The sequence below is a fragment of the Microcaecilia unicolor genome, chromosome 9 (assembly GCF_901765095.1).
Source record: "Microcaecilia unicolor chromosome 9, aMicUni1.1, whole genome shotgun sequence".
NCBI classification, from domain to species: Eukaryota; Metazoa; Chordata; class Amphibia; order Gymnophiona; family Siphonopidae; genus Microcaecilia; species Microcaecilia unicolor.
In genome coordinates, this window is record NC_044039.1 from 79,662,349 (window position 1) to 79,688,299 (window position 25,951).

General features: G+C 46.3%; 1 protein-coding gene across 1 annotated transcript in view; it reads left to right on the forward strand.

The window, feature by feature from the left end:
- The window catches only part of EFCAB6 (EF-hand calcium binding domain 6), a 1,149,121-nt gene that overhangs the window by 110,490 nt on the left and 1,012,680 nt on the right, over positions 1–25,951 (forward strand). The window contains exon 3 of the mRNA XM_030215418.1: positions 13,753–13,973. Coding sequence (XP_030071278.1) covers positions 13,753–13,973 — 221 coding nt within the window. The remainder of the gene's footprint in view (positions 1–13,752; positions 13,974–25,951) is intronic.

Consider the following 25,951-nt stretch of genomic DNA (forward strand, 5'->3'; position numbering starts at 1 on the left):
CCATGGGGACCCAGAGCTGATGCGCACTCAGTTGCCTCACGACTCTGGTGTTGTGGATCTGGCCCTAAAGAAGGCTAAGAGTTCTAGGGAGCATGCTTCGGCGCCCCCGGGCAAGGACTCTAGAACCTTAGACTCCTTTGGGAGGAAGGCCTACCATTCTTCTATGCTCATGGCCAAAATCCAGTCTTACCAGCTCTTCACGAGCATACATATGCGGAACAATGTGCGGCAGTTGGCGGGCTTGGTGGACAAGCTCCCTCCTGAGCAAGCCAAGCCATTTCAGAAGGTGGTCAGGCAGCTGAAGGCGTGCAGAAAATTCCTGGCCAGAGGGGTATATGATACCTTTGATGTTGCGTCCAGGGCCGCTGCTCAAGGTGTGGTGATGCACAGACTCTCATGGCTGCGTGCCTCCGACCTGGAGAATAGGATCCAGCAGCGGATTGCGGACTCCCCTTGCCGAGCGGACAACATTTTTGGAGAGAAAGTCGAACAGGTGGTAGAGCAGCTCCACCAGCGGGATACCGCTTTCGACAAGTTCTCCCGCCGGCAGCCTTCAGCATCTACCTCCTCAGGTAGACGTTTTTATGGGGGAAGGAAGACTGTTCTCTACTCTTCTGGAAAGCGTAGGTACAATCCTCCTTCTCGACAGCCTGCGGCCCAGGCTAAGCCCCAGCGCGCTCGCTCTCGTCAGCAGCGTGCGCCTCAGCAAGGCCCCACGGCTCCCCAGCAAAAGCAAGGGGCGAGCTTTTGACTGGCTCCAGCAGAGCATAGCCGACATCAACGTGTCAGTGCCGGGCGATCTGCCGGTCGGGGGGAGGTTGAAAGTTTTTCACCAAAGGTGGCCTCTTATAACCTCCGACCGTTGGGTTCTTCAAATAGTCCGGCAAGGATACACCCTCAATTTGGCCTCCAAACCTCCAAATTGCCCACCGGGAGCTCAATCTTACGGCTTCTAGCACAAGCAGGTACTTGCAGAGGAACTCTCCGCCCTTCTCAGCGCCAATGCGGTCGAGCCCGTGCCATCCGGGCAAGAAGGGCTGGGATTCTATTCCAGGTACTTCCTTGTGGAAAAGAAAACAGGGGGGATGCGTCCCATCCTAGACCTAAGGGCCCTGAACAAATATCTGGTCAAGGAAAAGTTCAGGATGCTTTCCCTGGGCACCCTTCTTCCCATGATTCAGGAAAACGACTGGCTATGCTCTCTGGACTTGAAGAACGCCTACACACACATCCCGATACTGCCAGCTCACAGACAGTATCTGCGATTTCAGCTGGGCACACGTCACTTCCAGTACTGTGTGCTACCCTTTGGGCTCGCCTCTGCACCCAGAGTGTTCACGAAGTGCTTGGCTGAAGTAGCAGCGGCGCTTCGCAGGCTGGGAGTACACTTGTTCCCCTATCTCGACGATTGGCTGGTGAAGAACACATCCGAGGCAGGAGCTCTACAGTCCATGCAGATGACTATTCGCCTCCTGGAGCTACTGGGGTTTGTGATAAATTATCCAAAGTCCCATCATCTCCCAGTACAGAGACTCGAATTCATAGGAGCTCTGCTGGATTCTCGGACGGCTCGTGCCTATCTCCCAGAGACGAGAGCCAACAACTTCTTGTCCCTCGTCTCGCGGGTGTGAGTGTCCCAGCAGATCACAGCTCGGCAGATGTTGAGATTGCTGGGCCACATGGCCTCCACAGTTCATGTGACTCCCATGGCCCGCCTTCACATGCGATCTGCTCAATGGACCCTAGCTTCCCAGTGGTTTCAGGCTGCTGGGGATCTAGAAGACGTGATCCACCTGTCCACGAGTTTTCTCAACTCCCTGTATTGGTGGACGATTTGGTCCAATTTGACTCTGGGACGTCCTTTCCAAATTCCTCAGCCACAAAAAGTGCTGACTACGGATGCGTCTCTCCTGGGGTGGGGAGCTCATGTCGATGGGCTTCACACCCAGGGAAGCTGGTCCCTGCAGGAACGTGATCTACAGATTAATCTTCTGGAGTTACGAGCGGTCTGGAACGCTCTGAAGGCTTTCAGAGATCGGCTGTCCCACCAAATTATCCAAATTCAGACAGACAACCAGGTTGCCATGTATTACATCAACAAGCAGGGGGGCACCGGATCTCGCCCCCTGTGTCAGGAAGCCGTCAGCATGTGGCTCTGGGCTCGCCGTCACGGCATGTTGCTCCAAGCCACATATCTGGCAGGCGTAAACAACAGTCTGGCCGACAGACTGAGCAGGATTATGCAACCTCATGAGTGGTCGCTCAACTCCCGAGTAGTGCGCCAGATCTTCCAGGTGTGGGGCACCCCCTTGGTAGATCTCTTTGCATCTCGAGCCAACCACAAAGTCCCTCAGTTCTGTTCCAGACTTCAGGCCCCCGGCAGACTGGCATCGGATGCCTTCCTCCTGGACTGGGGGGAAGGTCTGCTGTATGCTTATCCTCCCATACCTCTGGTGGGGAAGACTCGTATTAAGCCATCTAGATTACTGCAACTCATTATACGCAGGCTGCAAAGAACAAATAATGAGAAAACTTCAGACAGCCCAGAATACAGCAGCCAGACTCATCTTCGGAAAACCAAAATACGAAAGCGCAGCACCATTACGCGAGAAACTACACTGGCTCCCACTCAGGGAACGTGTCACCTTTAAACTATGCATGTTAGTGCACAAAATCATTCACGGTGAAGCCCCTGCATACATGTCTGACTTGGTAGACCTGCCACCTAGAAACGCCAAAAAATCATCCAGAACTTTCCTCAACCTCCACTTCCCTAAGTGCAAAGGCATAAAGTATAAAGTACTACATGCATCAACCTTCTCCTACAAGAGCACGCAACTCTGGAACGCACTGCCACGCGGCCTGAGAGCGGTCTATGAGTTGACAGACTTCCGCAAACGACTGAAGACCTATCTCTTTGACAAAACATACCGCAAGGATCAAAACATATAAATCCCATATACACCATAACAACGCCTCAAGATATTACCCATGTACTCCACTTCCCCATACTCTCTCCCATTCAATAATCTACCCACAGATAAAAAATGTTTACCCCATCGCTCTCTTGCTATTATTAGATCAGCGTAGTAATTCCCCAACGTCATATCCTTTAGTTTCTACGCCCCAAAGGTGATTGATCTGACTCTGTCTTCCTTAACAATTCACAATGTAACCCATATTCGTAATGTAACAAACTGTATTTCCATCATTAACAATGTATTGTAAGCCACACTGAGCCCGCAAATAGGTGGGAAAATGTGGGATACAAATGCAATTAAATAAATAAAATAAATAAAGACCGAGGCACCATGATTCTGATTGCTCCGTTTTGGCCGCGTCAGATCTGGTTCCCTCTTCTTCTGGAGTTGTCCTCCGAAGAACCGTGGAGATTGGAGTGTTTTCCGACCCTCATCACACAGGACGAAGGGGCGCTTCTGCATCCCAATCTCCAGTCTCTGGCTCTCACGGCCTGGATGTTGAGAGCGTAGACTTTGCCTCTTTGGGTCTGTCAGAGGGTGTCTCCCGCATCTTGCTTGCTTCCAGGAGAGATTCCACTAAGAGGAGTTACTTCTTTCTATGGAGGAGGTTTGCCGTCTGGTGTGACAGCAAGGCCGTAGATCCTCGCTCTTGTCCTACACAGACCCTGCTTGAATACCTTCTGCACTTGTCTGAGTCTGGTCTCAAGACCAACTCTGTAAGGGTTCACCTTAGCGCAATCAGTGCATACCATTACCGTGTGGAAGGTAAGCCGATCTCAGGACAGCCTTTAGTTGTTCGCTTCATGAGAGGTTTGCTTTTGTCAAAGCCCCCTGTCAAACCTCCTACAGTGTCATGGGATCTCAATGTCGTTCTCACCCAGCTGATGAAACCTCCTTTTGAGCCACTGAACTCCTGCCATCTGAAGTACTTGACCTGGAAGGGCATTTTCTTGGTGGCAGTTACTTCAGCTCGTAGAGTCAGTGAGCTTCAGACCCTGGTAGCCCAGGCCCCTTACACCAAATTTCATCATAACAGAGTAGTTCTCCGCACTCACCCTAAGTTCTTGCCAAAGGTTGTGTCGGAGTTCCATCTGAACCAGTCAATTGTCTTGCCAACATTTTTTCCCCATCCTCATTCCTGCCCTGCTGAACGTCAGCTGCACACATTGGACTGCAAAAGAGCATTGGCCTTCTATCTGGAGCGGACACAGCCCAACAGACAGTCCGCCCAATTGTTTGTTTCTTTTGATCCCAACAGGAGGGGAGTGGCTGTGGGCAGCAGATTGCATTTCCTTCACTTACGCCCAGGCTGGGCTGGCTCTTGAGGGTCATGTCACGGCTCGCAATGTCAGAGCCATGGCTGCGTCAGTGGCCCACTTGAAGTCAGCCACTATTGAAGAGATCTGCAAAGCTGCGACGTGGTCATCTGTCCACACATTCACATCTCATTACTGCCTGCAGCAGGATACCCGACGCGACAGTCAGTTCGGGCAGTCAGTGCTTCAGAATCTGTTCGGGGTTTAGAATCCAACTCCACCCCCCTAGGCCCATGTTTATTCTGTTCCAGGCTGCACTCTCAGTTAGTTGGAAAAATTGTTAGGTCAATCTCAGTTATGTCCTTGCCGTTGCGAGGCCCAATTGACCATGTTTGTTGTTTTGAGTGAGCCTGGGGGCTAGGGATACCCCATCAGTGAGAACAAGCAGCCTGCTTGTCCTCGGAGAAAGCGAATGCTACATACCTGTAGAAGGTATTCTCCGAGGACCGCAGGCTGATTGTTCTCACAAACCCGTCCGCCTCCCCTTTGGAGTTGTGTCTTCCCTTGTCTTTGTCTTGCTACATATGGGACTGACGAACACGAGCCGTTTCGGGCGGGAAGACGGCCGCGCTTGCGCGGTGCGCATCGGCGCGCGAGGACTAGCAAAGGCCTTTGCTAGTAATGTTTTCCGATTGGAGGGGCTGCCGTGGACGTCACCCATCAGTGAGAACAATCAGCCTGCTGTCCTCGGAGAATACCTTCTACAGGTATGTAGCATTCGCTTTTCATGAAATTTAAATTTACTTTTCTTGGTTATTTCAGCTCAGTATTTATGGAAAACATGACCCTAAACATTAAGCTTCTATAACCTTGTTGTCTGCACTTTAAATTTATTTTTATACATACATTTTTTTATCTAACAAAATTCTGTTTTTAATGCTCAGTGCGTTTGTATATTCACCTTCTCTCTCTAGTACCTCATTTTTCTATCAATGGATTAGAGACCATGCTGTGTTATTTTATCTGTCGGCACTTCTTAGCTTTAGACAGACAGTTTGCCTCTGCCTAAGTATTTTACGATCTCTAATCAGAGTCTGGCATTTTTCCATCCGCTTCATGCTCTCAATCCATTACTTTTAAGGGACTAATTGTTAGGTAAATGGCTGATTTGGAAACGATGTCTAATTCAATTATTGAGTCTCTCCTTGACAATTAATTAGTATTCGGAAATGACGTCATGGTTTTCGGTTTACTTTTGGCGGGAGACTTTAAAGCCCACTGGAAATACTAGCTCTGTTTGATTTCACAGAGACGAGACGATGCTCTGATGCTTTTTGCCTCATTTTGTTACAAGGATCATTTAACGCTACAGTTTTAAAAAGAGGTAAGGATAGTGTATGCATATATGGCAATTTTCGGCTGTTAGTTTTCATCATGAGTATACTTAGCTTTTCATATCACTGGGGTGAAAATGTATAGTTTTATTTTTCATTTTCACTAGTATATATATATTTTTAAATGATACTTCTCTTCCCTACATAATGATATCAATAGTACTTTTTGGCATATATAGATTTGCAGCTGCAGGTAATAATATATTTTTCTAAAGATATTTGTACATACTAGCTCCTTTTGTGACAGAGCCACGTTTAGCTGTCTCGAGCTCGTTCTGTGTAACAGTGCACTAAGCATTATCTAGCGCTTACACATCAGTGAGAAGGAAAGATAAGCGGGTCACAGACGGCAATTCTTTGATTAAATTTCTTTAATACAAGATAAGTGCAGCTTGCTATCTTTAGTAGGTAAATTTTAATTTCCGTAAATTCATTATTTATTTATTTTCACAGGTATATACCCATCTTAGCTATAATGAATTTGATATAATCTCCAAAGGAAGTTAGCTAGGTTGGTTATTACGATTCTTACCACCAGATTGAGAAATCTTTTATATACACTTGACAACACGTTTTTTTATCACTTCAAGCTTAGGATGGAAGTCCTTATAAGTTATCATAAGATTGATTTTTTAATATTTCACCTCATTGAGATATTTGTATTTCCAGACTAATTCATTGGTTTTTACATTTTTCATCATGGTATAATCTTTTTTCAGACACACATATTTTCTTTATAATTGGATAGAATTAAAAATCAACACACGGTGAGAAGGTAAATATCTGTTATATATTTATTTATTATATTTCTTATACACAGCCTTAATATTCAATGTTAAATACTGCTCATATAAAAATTTATGAATATCTTTACAATAATTATTAATTTCCCATTATTGTTTATTTGACATTGTTTCGATTCTTATCAGTTTTTAAATTATTTATTGTACATTGTTTATTGCCCATTGTGCTTGATAATCACTAGAGAGATATTTATATCATCTTGTGTATGGTTAATAGAATATTATTTGAAGAATCATTTTGTTTTTGTTAACCATATATTATTCATATATTATTCCTATTTTACTTATAGATTTTGTATTTTTCCAGAAGGATGACTAGTTCTGATATGTAATAGGACAGTCTAGTCAATATTTGACCATCATATTTTGGTTTTATGTTCATCTGATGACCTCTCTTGCAATAGGTGGGTGTTTTAAATATTTGTAATGTCTCTTTATATTTATATGCTTTTATTCATCTTATGCTATTTATATGTTTTCATTTGAATAGACTCCTGTCGCAGGCCTGTACGGCTGAAACACAGCTGTGTCATGTCCCTTTCTCCCTGCTATCCTTTAGTTAATAAAGTGTTTTATTATTTTATAAACAAGTGTCGTCTTTTTCATTTTTTAATTCTTTTATGTATTTGTATTTTTAAATACAAATTTGATCTTTCTTTCTTTGTTTTTAATTTTGGATTATTTTTGTTTTTGGGGAGAGTAGTGGGACATATTGCCAGACATCTGGGTCTAGTGATACTGGTGGTCCTGGACTGGCCCGGCGCCCATGGTACGCAGATGTCATCCGGCTGCTAGTTGATTGGTCTCTGCACCTTTCCGCCCAGCGCGGTCTTCTGATTCAGGGGCCCATCACCATGGGGGATCCCTCCCCCTTTGGTCTTATGGCTTGGCTGTTGAGCGGGCACATTTAAGGAGGAAAGGGTACCCTGACAGGGTCGTTTCTACTACGCTACAGGCACAGAAGCACTCTACCTCCACGGTGTACTCTTCAGTTTGGCGTACTTTTGAATCTTGGTGTTTCTCGTTGGGTGTCTCGGTGGCTTCGACCTTGGTGACAGCCATACTAGCTTTCTTGCAGGACGATCTTGTTAAGTCTCTATCTTTGTTCCTTGAAGGTCCAGATGGTGGCCTTGCTCTGTTTTCAGGACTGTCTTCAGGGCTCATCGATTGACGCTCACTCAGATATTGTACGCTTTTCTCCTTGGAGCTGAACCACCTGCGGCTACCTCGGTTACCTTTCATTCTGGCCTGGAACCTGAACTTGCAAAGGCACTGCAAAGACCTCCGTTTGAGCCCCTGGATCGTTTGTCCCTGAAGGACCTTACGTAGAAGGTGGTTTTCTTGATGGCCATCACCTCAGTTAGGCGAGTGTTGGAGCTGCAGGCTTTGTCCTGTAGGAATCCCTTTCTGTGTTTCATGGAAGCGGGAGTCTGCATTTGGACGGTTCTGTCCTTCTTGCCCAAGGTTGTATCGCGTTTTCACTTAAATCATTCCTGATATTACCAGCGTTTCACCGGAAGGACTGTCCATCTGATTTCCGGGCACTGTGTTGTCTGGACCTGTGACACATTCTTATTCGATACCTGGAAGCCACCAATGACTTCCATCATTCCGATCATCTTTTTGTCCTCTTTTCTGGTCACAAGAAAGGGGAGATGGCATTGAAAGCCATAGTGGCTCATTGGCTTCAGGAGGTGATTATTTCAGCTTACCTAGCCACGGGGAGGTCTCCTTTCTTGCAGGTGCGGGCGCATTCCATGAGAGCACAAGCAATGTCTTCTGCTGAGTATCACTTGGTTTCGTTGGAGGACATTTGCAGGGCAGTCACGTGGACTTCTGTGCATATCTTTCCTAAACATTACATACTGGATGTGGCAGCACATTGGGATGCAGCCTTTGGAGCATTGGTCCTCACTTCTGGGGTGGCACAGTCCCGCCATACTTGAGGACTGCTTTGATACATTCCACAAGTCTCTGGATTGATCTGTGGGACGCTGTGGAAGGAAAAATTAGTCCTTACCTGATAATTTTCTTTCCATTAGTCCCAACAGATCAGTCAAGAGGCATTCTCTTGTTTATCCGGGCTCATCCTGGTTTTGCTAAGAGTTGGTTCCAGATTTGTTTTTATTTCCTGGTTCCAGACAGGTTCCTTTGATTGATTTGTTCTTCAAAAAAAGAACAGGATACTATAGTGTTGTCTCCTGCTGGAGCGGTTGAGGTGTCCAGTTGGGTTTCTGGAGGCAGGAGAGTGTTTGTTTTATTTGGATTTCTATTTCTTCCACTGTTTTTGTATTGACCATACTGAGGTTAAGCTGGCTGCACATGACCACTTATAGCAAACTTCTGAAGTTCTCTCCATTTCCACCTGCTGGTAGTGGGACATAACCCACAAATCTCTGGATTGATCTTTTGGGACTAATGGAAAGAAAATTATCAGGTAAGGACTAATTTTTCTTTGTGCAGCAGCAGGTCTGGATGGCAGTGGCACCTTGGCATCTATAAAACTTTGCTGCCAGAGGCAGTTGCTTTAGCCTAAATTTAGGCTTTTTTACAGATTAACTGGCTGTGCTGCAGCTCTGTGTGTACATTTTAGACTTAGCAGCTCTGTCTCTGAATCTCCCCCACAAATTCAAACTTAGTGGGTGTGACCTGATTCTCTGTTAGAGGGGCAGCCTTCTATACCAGTTTTTCTTGAGAAATCCACCTTTTTTACAGATTAACTGGCTGTGCTGCAGCTCTGTCTGTACATTTTAGACTTAGCAGCTCTGTCTCTGAATCTCCCCCACAAATTCAAACTTAGGGGGTGTGACCTGATTCTCTGTTAGAGGGGCAGCCTTCTATACCAGTTTTTCTTGAGAAATCCACCTTTTTTACAGATTAACTGGCTGTGCTGCAGCTCTGTCTGTACATTTTAGACTTAGCAGCTCTGTCTCTGAATCTCCCCCACAAATTCAAACTTAGTGGGTGTGACCTGATTCTCTGTTAGAGGGGCAGCCTTCTATACCAGTTTTTCTTGAGAAATCCACCTTTTTTACAGATTAACTGGCTGTGCTGCAGCTCTGTCTGTACATTTTAGACTTAGCAGCTCTGTCTCTGAATCTCCCCCACAAATTCAAACTTAGGGGGTGTGACCTGATTCTCTGTTAGAGGGGCAGCCTTCTATACCAGTTTTTCTTGAGAAATCCACCTTTTTTACAGATTAACTGGCTGTGCTGCAGCTCTGTCTGTACATTTTAGACTTAGCAGCTCTGTCTCTGAATCTCTCCCACAAATTCAAACTTAGTGGGTGTGACCTGATTCTCTGTTAGAGGGGCAGCCTTCTATACCAGTTTTTCTTGAGAAATCCACCTTTTTTACAGATTAACTGGCTGTGCTGCAGCTCTGTCTGTACATTTTAGACTTAGATCCCTCCCACCCACCCCTCTACCCACCCACCCCTAGGGTGATAGTTCTTATATACCCTCCCAAACAACCTAATCTGCCTGCAGATAACTGCTCTGTCTCTGTGTTCAGGCTCTTCACCTCCTTTCCTCCCACATTTTTTACTGGGCAGTGCCTACCTGCCTGCTGCCTACCATTCCAGTTTTAAGCCTCTAATCCAGCTCTGCCATTCTATCTATCGCTTAACACCTCAGTCACTACATATATACCCGTAACACCTCAGTTACTACTTATGGCCCCTTTACACATTCTCTTCCTTGCCCTGTCCCTTCCTAATCTTTTTCCCCTCCCCCTACCGCTGTCTACCACTGGAACTCACTGCCCACCCATGTCCTCTCCCATCTTGCTCACTACTGCAATACCCTAATCACCCCCGTCCCTCACCACCTCACCATCTCTCCTGTCCCCCTCCTCCTTCCTAGCTCTCAACCTTCAACACTTCCTTCCTGCCATTAACCCATCCCCATTCCTCCTAAGCGCATCCCGTCTTCGTCGCCTTCGTCGCCCTACCTCCCCCACCCTCTCCGCACTCTCTTGCTCCTCCTCCTGCTATCCGCAGGAGACATCAATCCCAATCCAGGTCCCCCACACCTGTCCTCGTCCTATCCATGCAAACGTTTCCGGGATGTCTCCAATCTCATATCTATTCCCCTCCTCCCCCCCTCTTCCCTCCCCTTCTCATGTGCACTGTGGAATGCCCACTCGGTCTGCAACAAACTTCCCTTCACCCACGATCTCGTCATCTCTCATTCCCTTCACCTGCTTGCCCTAACTGAAACCTGGCTCTCCCCTGACGACTCTGCCTCAGTTGCGGCTCTATGCCATGGAGGCTATCTCTTCTCCCATACTCCCCGCCTAGTTGGCCGTGGAGCAGGCGTCGGGTTACTACTCTCGCCCTCCTGTAGCTTCCAACCCCTCCTCCTACCACAGTCTCACTGCTTCTCATCCTTTGAAGTCCACTCCATCCGTCTATTCTACCCGTTGCCACTCAGAGTGGCAGTCATTTACCGCCCCCCTGATAAATCCCTCCCTTCCTTCCTCACCGACTTCGATGCCTGGCTTTCTGTTTTTCTTGAACCCTCATCTCCATCCCTCATTCTCGGAGACTTCAACATACACGTTGATGACCTGTCCAACTCTCACGCTTCTAAGTTCCTAACATCCTCCTTCAACCTCCAGCTATGTTCCACCACCCCTACTCACCGTGATGGCCATTGCCTTGACCTCGTCCTCTCCTCTTCCGGCTCACCCTCCAATTTCCACACCTCAGCTCTTCCTGTCTCTGATCATCACCTGATCACCTTCACACTTCTTCACCCTCCCCCTCAGCCCCGCCCAACATTAACCACTACTTCCAGGAATCTCCAGATTATTGACCCTCCCACCTTATCATCTAGTATTTCTAATCTCCTCCCCTCCATCATGTCCTCCGAGTCTGTTGACAAGGCTGTCTCCGCTTACAATGCCACTCTCTCCTCTACTCTGGACACCCTTGCACCATCCACCTCCCGTCCCACAAGGCGTACTAATCCCCAGCCCTGGCTGACCCCTTGCATCCGTTACCTTCGCTCCTGCGCCCGATCTGCTGAACGCCTCTGGAGGAAATCTCGCACCCATTCAGATTTCCTTCACTACAAATTCATGCTATCCTCCTTCCAGTCCTCACTATTCCTTGCCAAACAGGACTATTACACCCAATTGACTAATTCTCTCAGCTCTAACCCTCGTCGTCTCTTCGCCACCCTTAACTCCCTCCTCAAAGTGCCCTCCGCTCCCACCCCCCCGTCACTCTCTCCTCAATCACTGGCTGTCTACTTCCGCGACAAGGTGCAAAAGATCAACCTTGAGTTCACTACCAAGCCACCTCCTCCTCTTCACCCTTCAACCCTCTCCCTCAACCAACCAACCCAGACCTCCTTCTCCTCCTTTCCTGATATCTCCGAGGAGGAAACCGCCTGCCTTCTTTCCTCCTCAAAATGCACCACTTGTTCCTCTGATCCCATCCCCACCAACTTACTTAACACCATCTCTCCTACTATCACCCCTTCATCTGTCATATCCTCAACCTCTCTCTCTCCACTGCAACTGTCCCCGACACCTTCAAGCATGCTGTAGTCACGCCACTCCTCAAAAAACCATCACTAGACCCTACCTGTCCCTCCAACTACCGCCCCATCTCCCTCCTACCCTTCCTCTCCAAGACACTTGAGCGCGCAGTCCACAGCCGCTGCCTTGATTTTCTCTCCTCTCATGCCATCCTTGATCCGCTTCAATCCGGTTTTCGCCCTCTTCACTCAACAGAAACAGCACTTTCTAAAGTCTGTAATGACCTGTTCCTTGCCAAATCCAGAGGCCACTACTCCATCCTCATCCTCCTGGATCTATCCGCCGCTTTTGACACTGTCAATCATGACTTACTTCTTGCCACACTGTCCTCATTTGGGTTCCAGGGCTCTGTCCTCTCCTGGTTCTCCTCCTATCTCTCCCACCGCACCTTCAAAGTTCACTCTCATGGATCTTCCTCCACCCCCATCCCCTTATCTGTTGGTGTTCCCCAGGGATCGGTCCTTGGACCCCTTCTCTTCTCAATCTACACCTCTTCCCTGGGCTCCCTGATCTCATCTCATGGTTTCCAGTATCATCTCTATGCTGATGACACCCAACTGTATCTCTCCACACCAGACATCACCGCGGAGACCCAGGCAAAGGTATCGGCCTGCTTATCCGACATTGCTGCCTGGATGTCCAACCGCCACCTGAAACTGAACATGTCCAAGACCGAGCTTATCGTCTTTCCACCAAAACCCACTTCTCCTCTTCCTCCACTTTCTATCTCAGTTGATAACACCCTCATCCTCCCCGTCTCATCTGCCCGCAACCTCGGAGTCATCTTCGACTCCTCTCTCTCCTTCTCTGCGCATATCCAGCAGATAGCCAAGACCTGTCGCTTCTTCCTCTTTAACATCAGCAAAATTCGCCCTTTCCTCTCTGAACACACCACCCGAACTCTCGTCCACGCTCTCATTACCTCTCGCCTGGACTACTGCAACTTACTCCTCACCGGCCTCCCACTTAGCCATCTATCCCCTCTTCAGTCTGTTCAGAACTCTGCTGCACGTCTCATATTCCGCCAGAACCGATATACTCATATCACCCCTCTCCTCAGGTCACTTCACTGGCTTCCGATCGGATACCGCATTCAATTCAAGCTTCTCCTTCTTACCTACAAATGCACTCAGTCTGCTGCCCCTCACTACCTCTCTACCCTCATCTCCCCTTACGTTCCCGCCCGTAACCTCCGTTCACAGGATAAATCCCTCCTCTCAGTACCCTTCTCCACCACCGCCAACTCCAGGCTCCGCTCATTCTGCCTCGCCTCACCCTATGCTTGGAACAACCTTCCTAAACCCTTACGCCAAGCCCCCTCCCTGCCCGTCTTCAAGTCTTTGCTTAAAGCCCACCTCTTCAATGCTGCGTTCGGCACCTAACCCTTACCGTTCAGTGAATCCAGACTGCCCCAATTTGACTGCCCCTATCGGACCGACCGTTCACTTGTCTATTAGATTGTAAGCTCTTTGAGCAGGGACTGTCTCTCTTTGTTAAATTGTACAGCGCTGCGTAACCCTAGTAGCGCTCTAGAAATGTTAAGTAGTAGTAGTAGTAGTAGTAGTGTACATCAAGAGGTTGAGAATTACTGTAATAAGGATAGTCTATAGGATTATGCTTCTTATTATCTACTGTGCCTACTATCTAATAACATTAAAAGAAAATGTAATATGAAAATATTGTTTTGAGTTTTTAGAGTGGTACAGACTGTGAACACAAATATTGATTATTATGTTTTCAGCACATTGAATAATATTTGATATTTTTTCAGCTGAATCTGTCAGGTCTGTCCCTGATCCCTCATTGTCCTTCTCGGATATTGAACAGATATTTTCCCAAAAAATAACAGAAAGTGAAGATGACTTGAAAAAGGCATTTCAAACTTTTGACTTGGATCATAACTTGACAGTCACGAAAGGAGAATTCCAGAGAGTGGTTGAAATTTTTCTTTTACCGTTAACAAAAGCACAGTTTGATTCTGTGCTGGCAAAGGTAAGGTATCTATAGTCTTTTAGATAAATTGTGCAGATACAGTATTGAGTCAGCACACTGTAGTTATATATATCCCTAGATCTTGCAGAACTTTTTATGTATTATATATTCTTCCTGTATCATCTTAGAATTCTATATGTATATCAAGCATAGCTGTTCTGAAAGGGTAAATGTTTTGCCAACAAGCAGGACCGAGAGGCCGATGCAGAAAGCCTTGCAGTAGAACTGGCTCAGCGCGTGGCTGTCCTACAAAAACTGCTTCTTCAAAACCACTGTGGCATGCTCTAAGCAATGAACATGTAAATTACTGCCATGTTAAAATCACGGCAATAATCTGCAACTCATTGTGAAGTGTCACCTTTCCTGTCAGTGCGTGAGCCTTGATTGGCTCAGGCATTGACAGGAAGGGTGACATTTTTTTAAAACTTTGATGGCAATTTGCACTACCCCCTGATCTCTCTCTCTGAAGCTTGACTCAGCTCGTTCCCTCCTGCCCCCCATATTAAAACAAACCCTTGCTGTCTAGTGGCCCTCCTACATCCCCCCCCCCCCCGAAGTGACCAGCCCAGGAAACAGCTCACCCCTCCCCTGACATTAAAATATTTCCATGGTGTCTAGTGGCATCTCTCCCTTCCCTGACTTCATTTAAAAAATATTCCATGGTATCTAGCGCCACCCTGACCCCTCCCCAAACCTCCCCGGACCCCTATACTATTTTTCTTTAAATAGGGGACATACGTCAGGGAGAGGGGGGCCACTAGACAGCAGGGATGTTTAATGTTGGGGGGGGGGGGGGGGTTGGAGGGAGGGAGAGAAGGAAGGAAGGAAGGGGGCCACTAGACTACTTGGGCTTTTAGATTATGTTGGTGGGGGTTGCAGGAAGAGGTCAGATTGGTTTGGGAGTGAAAGGAGGGGCACTTGACTACTAGGGAAGGGTGTAGAAAGCTGCTAGGGTCAGGGGGTTTGAGGGGCTCTCCCTAACCCTTCTATGCCGTGTCAGACCTGGCAGTAAATTTCTTGCACTGCAGACATCAGCGCACAAGCTATTAGCTTCTCTGTATTGCTGTGGATTCCCTAATAGCTTGTTTTTACCATACCTCTCATTAGCCCTGTACTGCAGCTTGCGGTAGCTTTCCGCATCGGTCCCTGAGTCAGGCATGCAAGTGTGTGACATCATCACATGTTGCTGGGATAGAATAGCTCTCCCAGAGTTCATAACTTAGTGCAGAGTTCTGAGCATGAATAGTTCTTCCCATGCTTATCATTCTCTTCATCTCCTCAGTTGTGTTTTTTCCACACTTCCAAACAGACATGAAAACAAATCTCTCTGGATACTTCTGGGAGTTTTTTACCTCTGCATCTTTCAAGATTGTGTTCAATTTTTGTTTTTTATTTAAAATTTTTTATGTTTCTTAAAAAAAAGAATATAAATTTTTTCTAGTCGTGTCCCACTTGGTCTTGGCGGCTCAGCTCTGTCTGTAGTGTGATTGGAAAGATCCAGAACTTAGGGTCTCTTTTATTCCAGTGCGATAATGCTGACAAAACCCATTCACTTTGAATGGGCTCTGTCGGAATTGCTGCACAGGAACTGCTAGTGTGGCTCGATAAAAGAGGCCCTTAGTCTTTACTCTGCCAACTTTAACAGTATGAGCAGCATGTTTGTGCCTCCTTGGACAAGAAGCATCCCTCCTCACTTTGGAGGTATTCAATCTGGTCAGAGCCCACAAGGATGAACAAAGAACTTCCTCTGTGCAGAGAGATCAGCTGACTTTGCCCTTTGTGTCAGTTTTCTGTTTTTTTATTTTTATTTTTATGGAACATAAGTGGCCAAGAAGCAGTGCTTTTTTTGTAGAAAAAAAGGTGCTGGTACTCATTATGGGCGGGGTCACCACATATGGCTCCACCCCTATGATAGCCACACCCACAGTGACCACACCCCTTACACCAGCCATGGCGCATATAAACAGACATAATTGAAAATATTATACTAGTATAGGAGAAAATAATTTGTCCAGTGATTCTCCTCTCTCCCCTGCCCTCCCCTCCCATCCATGTCTAGCGATTCTTCTCTCTCCCCTGCCTCCCCTCCCTTCCCATCCATGTCCAGCGATTCTCCTCTCTCCCCTGCCCTCCCCTTCTATTGATTCGTTCCCCAGCCCATCCTTCTTCCCTGCGTGCCTGCCTGCCTGCTATGAAGCAATAAAGAAAGGCTGCAGACAGCGATTGAGAGAGGCTGACAGCCCCTCCGAAGGGACACCACCTTGTAAGTGGTGGAGGGGCTTCCGTGTTTCAGTGACTCAGAGGGCTATGCTGAAGGGTTACCCATATCAGACAGGCCTCTGAGGAGAAACCAGACAAAGAGTGTCCCAAACTGGAGGATCCACGATGGCGTCGAGGGAGGATGTACGTTAGTTGAGTTCCCGTTTTACACCAGAATACCTGAAGAAGGAGGCGCGCTCCCCAGAGAATGGGGAAGAAGAAAGGCAAAGCCGTGGTGTTGCCCCCCTCGAACACGGCTGGGGTTCCCACCACTTCTCAGTCTACTTTGGAGACATTCGGGGTCATAACGTCGGGGATATCGGTTCCGTGCTATAGACGTAATCTACTTAGATTTCAGCAAGGCTTTTGACATGGTTCCCCACAGGAGACTCTTAAATAAACTGGATGTGCTGAAGATAGGACCCAAAGTGGTGAACTGGATTAGAAACTGGTTGACGGACAGGCGCTAGAGGGTGGTGGTGAATGGAGTTCGCTCGGAGGAGGGAAAGGTGAGTAGTGGAGTGCCTCAGGGATCGGTGCTGGGGCCGATTCTGTTCAATATATTTGTGAGTGACATTGCCGAAGGGTTAGAAGGTAAAGTTTGCCTATTTGCGGATGATACTAAGATTTGTAACACAGTGGACACCCCGGAGGGAGTGGAAAACATGAAAAAGGATCTGAAAAAGCTAGAAGAATGGTCTAAGGTTTGGCAATTCAAATTCAATGCGAAGAAATGCAAAGTGATGCACTTAGGGAGTAGAAATCCAAGAGAGGCGTATGTGTTAGGCGGTGAGAGTCTGCTAGGTACGGATGGGGAGAGGGATCTTGGGGTGATAGTATCTGAGGTTCTGAAGGCGATGAAACAGTGTGACAAGGCGGTGGCCGTAGCTAGAAGGTTACTAGGCTGTATAGAGAGAGGTGTGACCAGCAGAAGAAAAGAGGTGTTGATGCCCCTGTACAAGTCGTTGGTGAGGCCCCACCTGGAGTATTGTGTTCAGTTTTGGAGGCCGTATCTTGCTAAGGATGTAAAAAGAATTGAAGCGGTGCAAAGAAAAGCTACGAGGATGGTATGGGATTTGCGTTACAAGACGTATGAGGAGAGACTTGCGGACCTGAACGTATACCCTGGAGGAAAGGAGGAACAGGGGTGATATGATACAGACGTTCAAATATTTGAAAGGTATTAATCCGTAAACGAACCTTTTCCGGAGATGGGAAGATGGTAGAATGAGAGGGCATGAAATGAGATTGAAGGGGGGCAGACTCAAGAAGAATGTCAGGAAGTATTTTTTCACGGAGAGGGTGGTGGATGCTTGGAATGCCCTCCCGTGGGAGGTGGTGGAGATGAAAACGGTAACGGAATTCAAACATGCGTGGGATAAACATAAAGGAATCCTGTGCAGAAGGAAGGGATCCTCAGGAGCTTAGTCTAGAATGGGTGGCAGAGCTGGTGGTTGGGAGGTGGGGTTAGTGCTGGGCAGACTTATACGGTCTGTGCCAGGGCTGGTGGTTGGGAGGCGGGACTAGTGCTGGGCAGACTTATACGGTCTGTGCCGGGGCTGGTGGTTGGGCGGCGGGGATAGTGCTGGGCAGACTTAAACGGTCTGTGACAGAGCTGGTGGTGGGAGGCGGGGTTGGTGGTTGGGAGGTTGGGATAGGGCTGGACAGACTTATACGGTCTGTGCCCTGAAGAGGACAGTACAAATAAAAAAGTAGCACATATGAATTTACCTTCTTGGGCAGACTGGATGGACCGTGTAGGTCTTTTTCTGCCGTCATCTGCTATGCTACTATGTTACTATGTTAATTCCTCTCAAAATGGGATAATAGATGAAAACTAATACTAGACAACTTCGCCCCAATCCAAACCAGAACCTCGCACAGAAAGAACTCAATACCATGGTTCAACGAAGAACTGAAAAAACTCAAAACACAAGTTAGGAAACTAGAACGTGCGTGGAACAAAAAGAAAGACGATCCCACACTTAACGCTTGGAAGCAACTCCGAAGGAAATATAAATATACCATAAGACAAAGCAAAAGACAATATTACAAAACTGAAATTGGACCAAATTACAAACACACACACAAACTCTTCCAACTAGTGAATAAATTATTAGACACCACTCCAGTCACCAACAACAGCAAAGACACACCAGGAGCCGACGACTTGGCGAAGTACTTCAAGGAGAAAATCATACAACTGTGACTTAAAATACCTGTCAGCCCCATCGAATACACTACACTCCTAGACTGCCTAGACCCAGACCCAGGAGTTTACCCAGCAGACAGGATCTGGACTGAATTCACAATACTACCGGAAGATCTTATCTCACAAACGCTTAAAAGATTCGCCAAATCTCACTGCAAATTAGATGTATGCCCAAACAACCTCATGAAGTCGGCCCCTCAACAATTTATAACGGACCTAACAAACCACGTGAACTTTATGCTACAAAATGGACTCTTCCTAAGGGAGAAAGGCAACCTTTTACTCACCCGTATACCCAAGGATGCAAAGAAAAATGCTAATGAACTAACGAACTATAGACCAGTAGCATCCATTCCCTTAATTACCAAAATAACAGAAGGTATGGTGACTAAACAACTCACAGATTATCTAAACAAGTTCTCAATATTACACGATTCCCAGTCAGGATTTCGCTCTAATCACAGCACTGAAACCGTACTAGTCATGCTCATGACCAAACTGAAACAATTGATAGCAAACGGCAATAACATTCTACTGTTACAATTCGATATGTCAAGCGCATTTGACATGGTTGACCATGGAATTTTACATAGTAACATAGTAGATGACGGCAGAAAAAGACCTGCACGGTCCATCTAGTCTGCCCACGATAAACTCATGTGTATACCTTACCTTGATTTGTACCTGTCTTTTTCAGGGCACAGACCATATAAGTCTGTGCAGCAGTATTTCCCGCCTCCCAACCACCAGTCCCGCCTCCCATCACCGGCTCCGGCACAGACCCCGTATAAGTCTGCCCTCCCCCATCCTAGCCTCTCAACCACCAACCCCTCTTCCCCCCGCCACCCAATTTCAGCTAAGCTTCTGTGGATCCATTCCTTCTGCACAGGATTCCTTTATGCCTGTCCCACGCATGCTTGAATTCCGTTACCGTTTTCATCTCCACCACCTCCCGCGGGAGGGGATTCCAAGCGTTCACCACCCTCTCCGTGAAGAAATACTTCCTGACATCTTTCCTGAGTCTGCCCCCCTTCAATCTCATTTCATGTCCTCTCGTACTACCGCCTTCCCCTCTCCGGAAAAGATTCATTTGCGGATTAATACCTTTCAAATATTTGAACGTCTGTATCATATCACCCCTGTTCCTCCTTTCCTCCAGAGTATACATGTTCAGGTCAGCAAGTCTCTCTTCATACGTCTTGGAACGCAACTCCCATACCATCCTCGTAGCTTTTCTTTGTACCGCTTCCATTTTTTTAACATCCTTCGCAAGGTATGGCCTCCAAAACTGAACACAATACTCCAGGTGGGGCCTCACCAACGTCTTATACAGGGGCATTAAAACCTCCTTTTTTCTGCTGGTCACACCTCTCTCTATACAGCCTAGCAACCTTCTCGCTACGGCCACCGCCTTGTTGCACTGTTTCATAGGCTTTAGGTCCTCAGATACTATCACCCCAAGATCCCTCTCCCCGTCCGTGACTATCAGGCTCTCCCCACCTAACACATACGCCTCCCTTGGATTTCTACTCCCTAAGTGCATCACTTTGCATTTCTTCGCATTGAATTTTAATTGCCAAACGTTAGACCATTGTTCCAGCTTCTTCAGATCTTTTTTCATGTTTTCCACTCCCTCCGGGGTGTCCACTCTGTTGCAAATCTTGGTGTCATCCGCAAAAAGGCAAACTTTACCTTGTAACCCTTCGGCAATGTCACTCACAAATATATTGAACAGAATGGGCCCCAGCACCGATCCCTGAGGCACTCCACTTCTCACCTTTCCCTCCTCCGAGCGAACTCCATTCACTACCACCCTCTGGCGTCTGCCCGTCAACCAGTTCCTAATCCAGTTCACCACTTCGGGTCCTATCTTCAGCCCTTCTAGTTTATTCAAGAGCCTCCTGTGGGGAACCGTGTCAAAAGCCTTGCTGAAATCTAAGTAGATGACGTCCATAGCACGTCCTTGATTTAATTCTCCCGTCACCCAGTCAAAGAATTCAATGAGATTCGTTTGGCACGACTTCCCTTTGGTGAAACCATGTTGTCTCGGATCTTGCAACTTATTGGCTTCCAGGAAATTCACTATCCTTTCCTTCAGCATGGCTTCCATTACTTTTCCAATAACCGAAGTGAGGCTTACTGGCCTGTAGTTTCCAGCTTCTTCCCTATCCCCACTTTTGTGAAGAGGGACCACCTCCGCCATTCTCCAATCCCTCGGAACCTCTCCCGTCTCCAAGGATTTATTAAACAAATCTTTAAGAGGACCCGCCAGAACCTCTCTGAGCTCCCTCAGTATTCTGGGGTGGATCCCGTCCGGCCCCATGGCTTTGTCCACCTTTAGCTTTCCAAGTTGTTCATATACACTCTCTTCCGTGAACGGTGCTCTATCCACTTCGTTTTCAGGTGTACTTTTGCCAGTCCCTCTCGGTCCTTCCCCAGGATTTTCTTCAGTAAAAACAGAACAAAAGTATCTATTTAGCAAATTGGCTTTTTCTTCATCATTTTCTACATAGCGTTTTGCTGTATCTTTTAGTCTCACAATCCCCTTTTTAGTCTTTCTCCTTTCACTAATATACCTGAAGAAGTTTTTGTCTCCCCTCCGTACATTTCTAGCCATTTGTTCTTCCGCTTGCGCCTTCGCCAGACGTACCTCTCTCTTGGCTTCTTTCAGTTTCATCCGGTATTCCTCCCCGTGTTCCTCTACTTGAGATTTTTTGTATTTCTGGAACGCTAACTCTTTAGCCTTTATTTTCTCAGCCACTTGCTTTGAAAACCATATCGGTTTCCTTTTTCTCTTGCTTTTATTTTTATTACACATCTTCGAATACTTCGGAATCAGAGGCAATGTTCTCAACTGGTTCAAGGGGTTCCTAACCACACGCTTATATCAAGTGACATCAAATTCAACTACATCAACTACATGGACACCTGAATGCGGAGTTCCACAGGGATCACCCCTCTTACCGACCATATTCAACCTAATGATGACACCCTTGGCCAAACTACTATCGAATCAGAACCTAAACCCACATATATACGCTGATGATGTAACAATCTTCATCCCATTCAAACAAGATCTAAGGGAAATCTCCAATGAAATCAAGCAAAGCCTACATATCATGAATTCCTGGGCAGATGCATTTCAGCTGAAACAATGCAGAGAAAACCCAATGCCTGGTACTCACCTTGCAATACAACAAGAATAAATTTACCACCATCAACACACCTAAACTAAATCTACCAGTTTCGGACACCCTAAAAATTCTTGGAGTCACCATTGATCTACACCTAACACTTGAGAATCATGCGAAAAACATAACTAAAAAGATGTTTCATTCAATGTGGAATCTAAAAGAGTTAGACCATTTTTTCCAAGGACTGTCTTCCGCAATCTGGTACAATCATTGGTACTCAGTCATCTGGACTATTGTAACTCACTCTACGTTGGCTGCAAAGAGCAAATACTCAAAAAACTCCAGACAGCCCAGAACATGGCAGCCAGACTAATATTCGGCACATCAAAATACGAAAGTGCAAAACCCCTACGAGAAAACCTACACTGGCTCCCACTAAAAGAACGAATCACGTTCAAACTTTGCACCTTAGTCCATAAAATCATCCATGGCAACACCCCAGCCTACATGTCAGACCTAATAGAACTACCACCCAGGAACGCAAAAAGATCTTCTCGCACACCCCTTAATCTTCATCCTCCCAAGTGTAAAGGTCTGAAATACAAATCAATGCACGCATCTACCTTTTCCTATACAAGCACGCAGCTCTGGAACGCGTTGCCACGTAACCTGAAAACGATCTATGAATTGACCAATTTCCGTAAACTATTGAAAACCTACCTCTTCGACAAGATATATCACAAAGATCAACACGTGTAACTGTATAATCTTTAAAATATCCAGAAATGTCTTATAATGTCTTTGCTTTAACACTATCATGTATTTCACCACCATGTAACACAAAACCCTCTGTAAACCAAATGTATATTCTCTTCTATTTCCAGTATCCATGATAAATTGTAAGCCACATTGAGCCTGCAAAGAGGTGGGATAATGTGGGATACAAATGCAATAAATAAATTTAACCCTACTCTCTGTTTTCTATCTTTTAACCAGTTTTTAATCCACAGTAGGACACTACCTTCTATCCCATGACTTTCCAATTTCCTCTGGAGTCTTTCATGAGATACCTTGTCAAACGCCTTTTGAGTGAAGGAGTGGCCTAGTGGTTAGGGTGGTGGACTCTGGTCCTGAGGAACTGAGTTCAATTCCCACTTCAGGCACAGGCAGCTCCTTGTGACTCTGGGCAAGTCACTTAACCCTCCATTGCCCCATGTAAGCCGCATTGAGCCTCCCATGAGTGGGAAAGCGCGGGGTACAAATGTAACAAAAAAAATTCCAGATACACAATATTGACAGGTTCACCTTTATACACATGTTTGTTCACCCTTTGAAAGAAATATAATAGATTGGTGAGGCAAGATTTCCCTTCACTAAATCCACGTTGGCTTTGCCTCATTAATCCATTCTTTTGAATATGCTCAGTAATTCTGTTCTTTATAATAGACTCTACCCAGAGGCGTAGCCAGGTTTTGATCTCAGGGGGAGCAGACTTTTATAAAATAGGCGCCGGTTGGTGTCAGCTAGACAGCAGTGTCTGTGTTGTTGCTCAGGGGCTGTGGCGGGCAGTGATTAATACAGGCTGTCTCTGTTGCGTCCTGCCTACAAGGAAACAGTAAGTTACATCAGTAGGCAGGACGCAGAAGAGGTCCCTGGAATGGCCAGAGCAGGCAACCTGTCTTCTTAACTTCAAATAAAAATATTCAAATCGTGACCATCACCTCAGGAATAGCACACCCAGTCCTTCCACTGCTAGACACCTTGTTTAAATCAGATGGGCTTTTGTTTGTGTGGCGACTCTACAGGAGGTGAAGAACACTAGTCTTGAGCATTTTTATTTTGGGTGACCTTTGGTGGCCCTTGCCCCAGAGCCTACTTTCAAATAGGGCTAGACACTTTGTGAAATAACACAACCCCCTGCAAAAAGACACCCACAACCTATACTGAAAACTTACCACACCAAAACAGCCCTAACCCACCTATGAAAAGACAATGCTATAAATATTACAGTGGGACCTAGAGAAGTGTTTCCCTAGGTGGTCCTGGAGTACCCCCTTGCCATTCAGGTTTTCAGGCTGTCCACAATGAATCTGCATGAAAAAGATTTGCATGTAATGGAGGCAGTATATGCAAATCAATGTCATGCATATTTATTGTGGATATCCTGAAAACCTGACTGGCAAGGGGGTACTCCAGGACTGCCCTAGAACACAACCCTTACCACACCATAACAGCCCTAAACCACCTATCAGAAGACAGTGCTATATATATATTACACTGTGCTCTAAAACACCAATATACCTACTATTGGGAAACTGGAACAAGCTGCACTGTTACACATTCCTACACAGATACTATATGCTGGCAGAATCCTTCACCTCAGTCACACATGCAGAACATGGACAGACCCTCATCTCTATAACATAAGAGTAGCCATACTGGGTCAGAACAATGGTCCATCTAGCCCAGTATCCTGTTTCCAATGTGGCCAACCCAGGTCACAAGCACCTGGCAGAAACCCAAGTTGTGACAACATTCCATGCTACCAATCTAATGCAGAATAGGGAGCCACAAAAAAAACAACAAAAATTGAAATACAGACCCCCTGTCCAAGGAAGCCAGACTCTAAACAGTGCAATACTAGTTAAAAAAAAAAAAAGAGCCAAAAATGCATTTTCTCCCATCTCAGTGCTTACAAAGTATTAAATAAAAATATTTTTCTACCTTTGTTGTCTGGGAATAGTCTTTTTTTCCATGTTCCATGAGTCAGCCTTACAAATTCTTTTCCAGCTTGATCTTTCTATTCTCTTGCCTCTTGTCTTCTTCCTTTCGTTCTCTAAATCTGTTTGGCTCTGATCTTTCATTTTATGTCCCCTCTATCAAATAGCTGTGTATAGAGCTGCCAAGTGATCCAGTTGCAGAAGGGAGATTTTTCAACCAGTCCTAGTGTGAACTCACATCCCAAATTAATGTGGGATTTGCAGTCCCTGATTCTACCCATCAAAATCTGTGCTGCAGTACGTCCAAAATGACTTAAGAAAATGCACTCTGACACCTCTACTGTTTTCTCATTTGCTTTGGTCCCACTGTCTCTTTTCTGTTTTTCTCTGTTTCTTCTGCCTTTACAGGGTCTCTTGCCCATCTGACATTTCTTCTGTCTCCAAGTGCACCATCCTTTTTTCCTCTGCACCACTATTTATCCTGTCCAGCATCTCCCTTCTGTGTTCCTTGTCTCTATCCTACCCCCAAGTTCAGCATCTGCCCTGTGTCCCCATCTTCCTCCTTTTTCAGCACAAGCCTACCAGGTCTCCTCATCTCCAACTTTCTAGCATCTGCCATCCTGGTGTCCCCCACCTCTCCCTTTTTCTAACATTGTCCTGTGTCCCCATCTTCCTGCTTTTTCCAGCATTACCCCTGTTACCATCTTCCCCCTTTTCCAGCATTACCTCTTTGTCCCCATCTCACCCATTTTTCACCATTGTCCCCATATCCCCATTCCCCCTTCCATTGGTGCCCCTCTCTGTCCCTATCTCCTCCTCCCCTTTCCAGTAGTGCCCTCTTTATGTCCCTATCTCCTCCCCCTCCCATGTGATAATCTTTGAATAACTGTCTATACTTATGTCTATGATTTCTGAACATGTGGTATCAATAAAGGACAAACTTTTAAATGCCCAGTTGGGTATATATGCTAATCTCAACTTTGTTAAATGTTGCAGACATATTCCCATGATATAACTAAATTCTATTATTCTGTCTCACTGTATTTTAAAATGTAAGCCACACTGAATCCAACCTTGCTTGGGATAATGTGTGATATAAACATATATTTAAAAAATCCTTTATCCTCCACCTTTCAAGACATTGCTTATCCTGCTATATAGTGATGGCATAAGGAAAGTAAGTTTGGCTCCCTTGTTAAAGTGGACTAGATTGACCAGAGTGGAAGTGAGCCTATTAAACCTTCCCTGCCCGCTTTCTCCCTTGTTCAGCCCGCCCGCTTTCTCCCTTCTTCCTTCTCCAGCACCCCCCCCCCCCCGAGCGTTGCATCTTTCAGTTTCACCTTCTCCTCTGCCCGTCTTCTCCCTCCTGCGCAGCACCGGCGATTCAGAGTGAGCCTTGCTTCTGCCGGCGTCAGGGCCTCTTCTCAGGTGTGTCCCACCTACTCTATTGCAACTTCCTGTTTTTCGCAGAGGTGGGACGCGCCTGAGAAGAGGCCCCTACGCCGGCAGAAGCAAGGCTCACTCTGAATCGCCGGTGCTGCTCAGTAGGGAGAAGACGGGCAGAAGAGATAGGACTCAGCAGGGAGCAGAAAAAAAAATTATTGGCACAGGGCACATAGGCGCCTTTTTTTCGGAACAGCTGTTTGGGGGAGC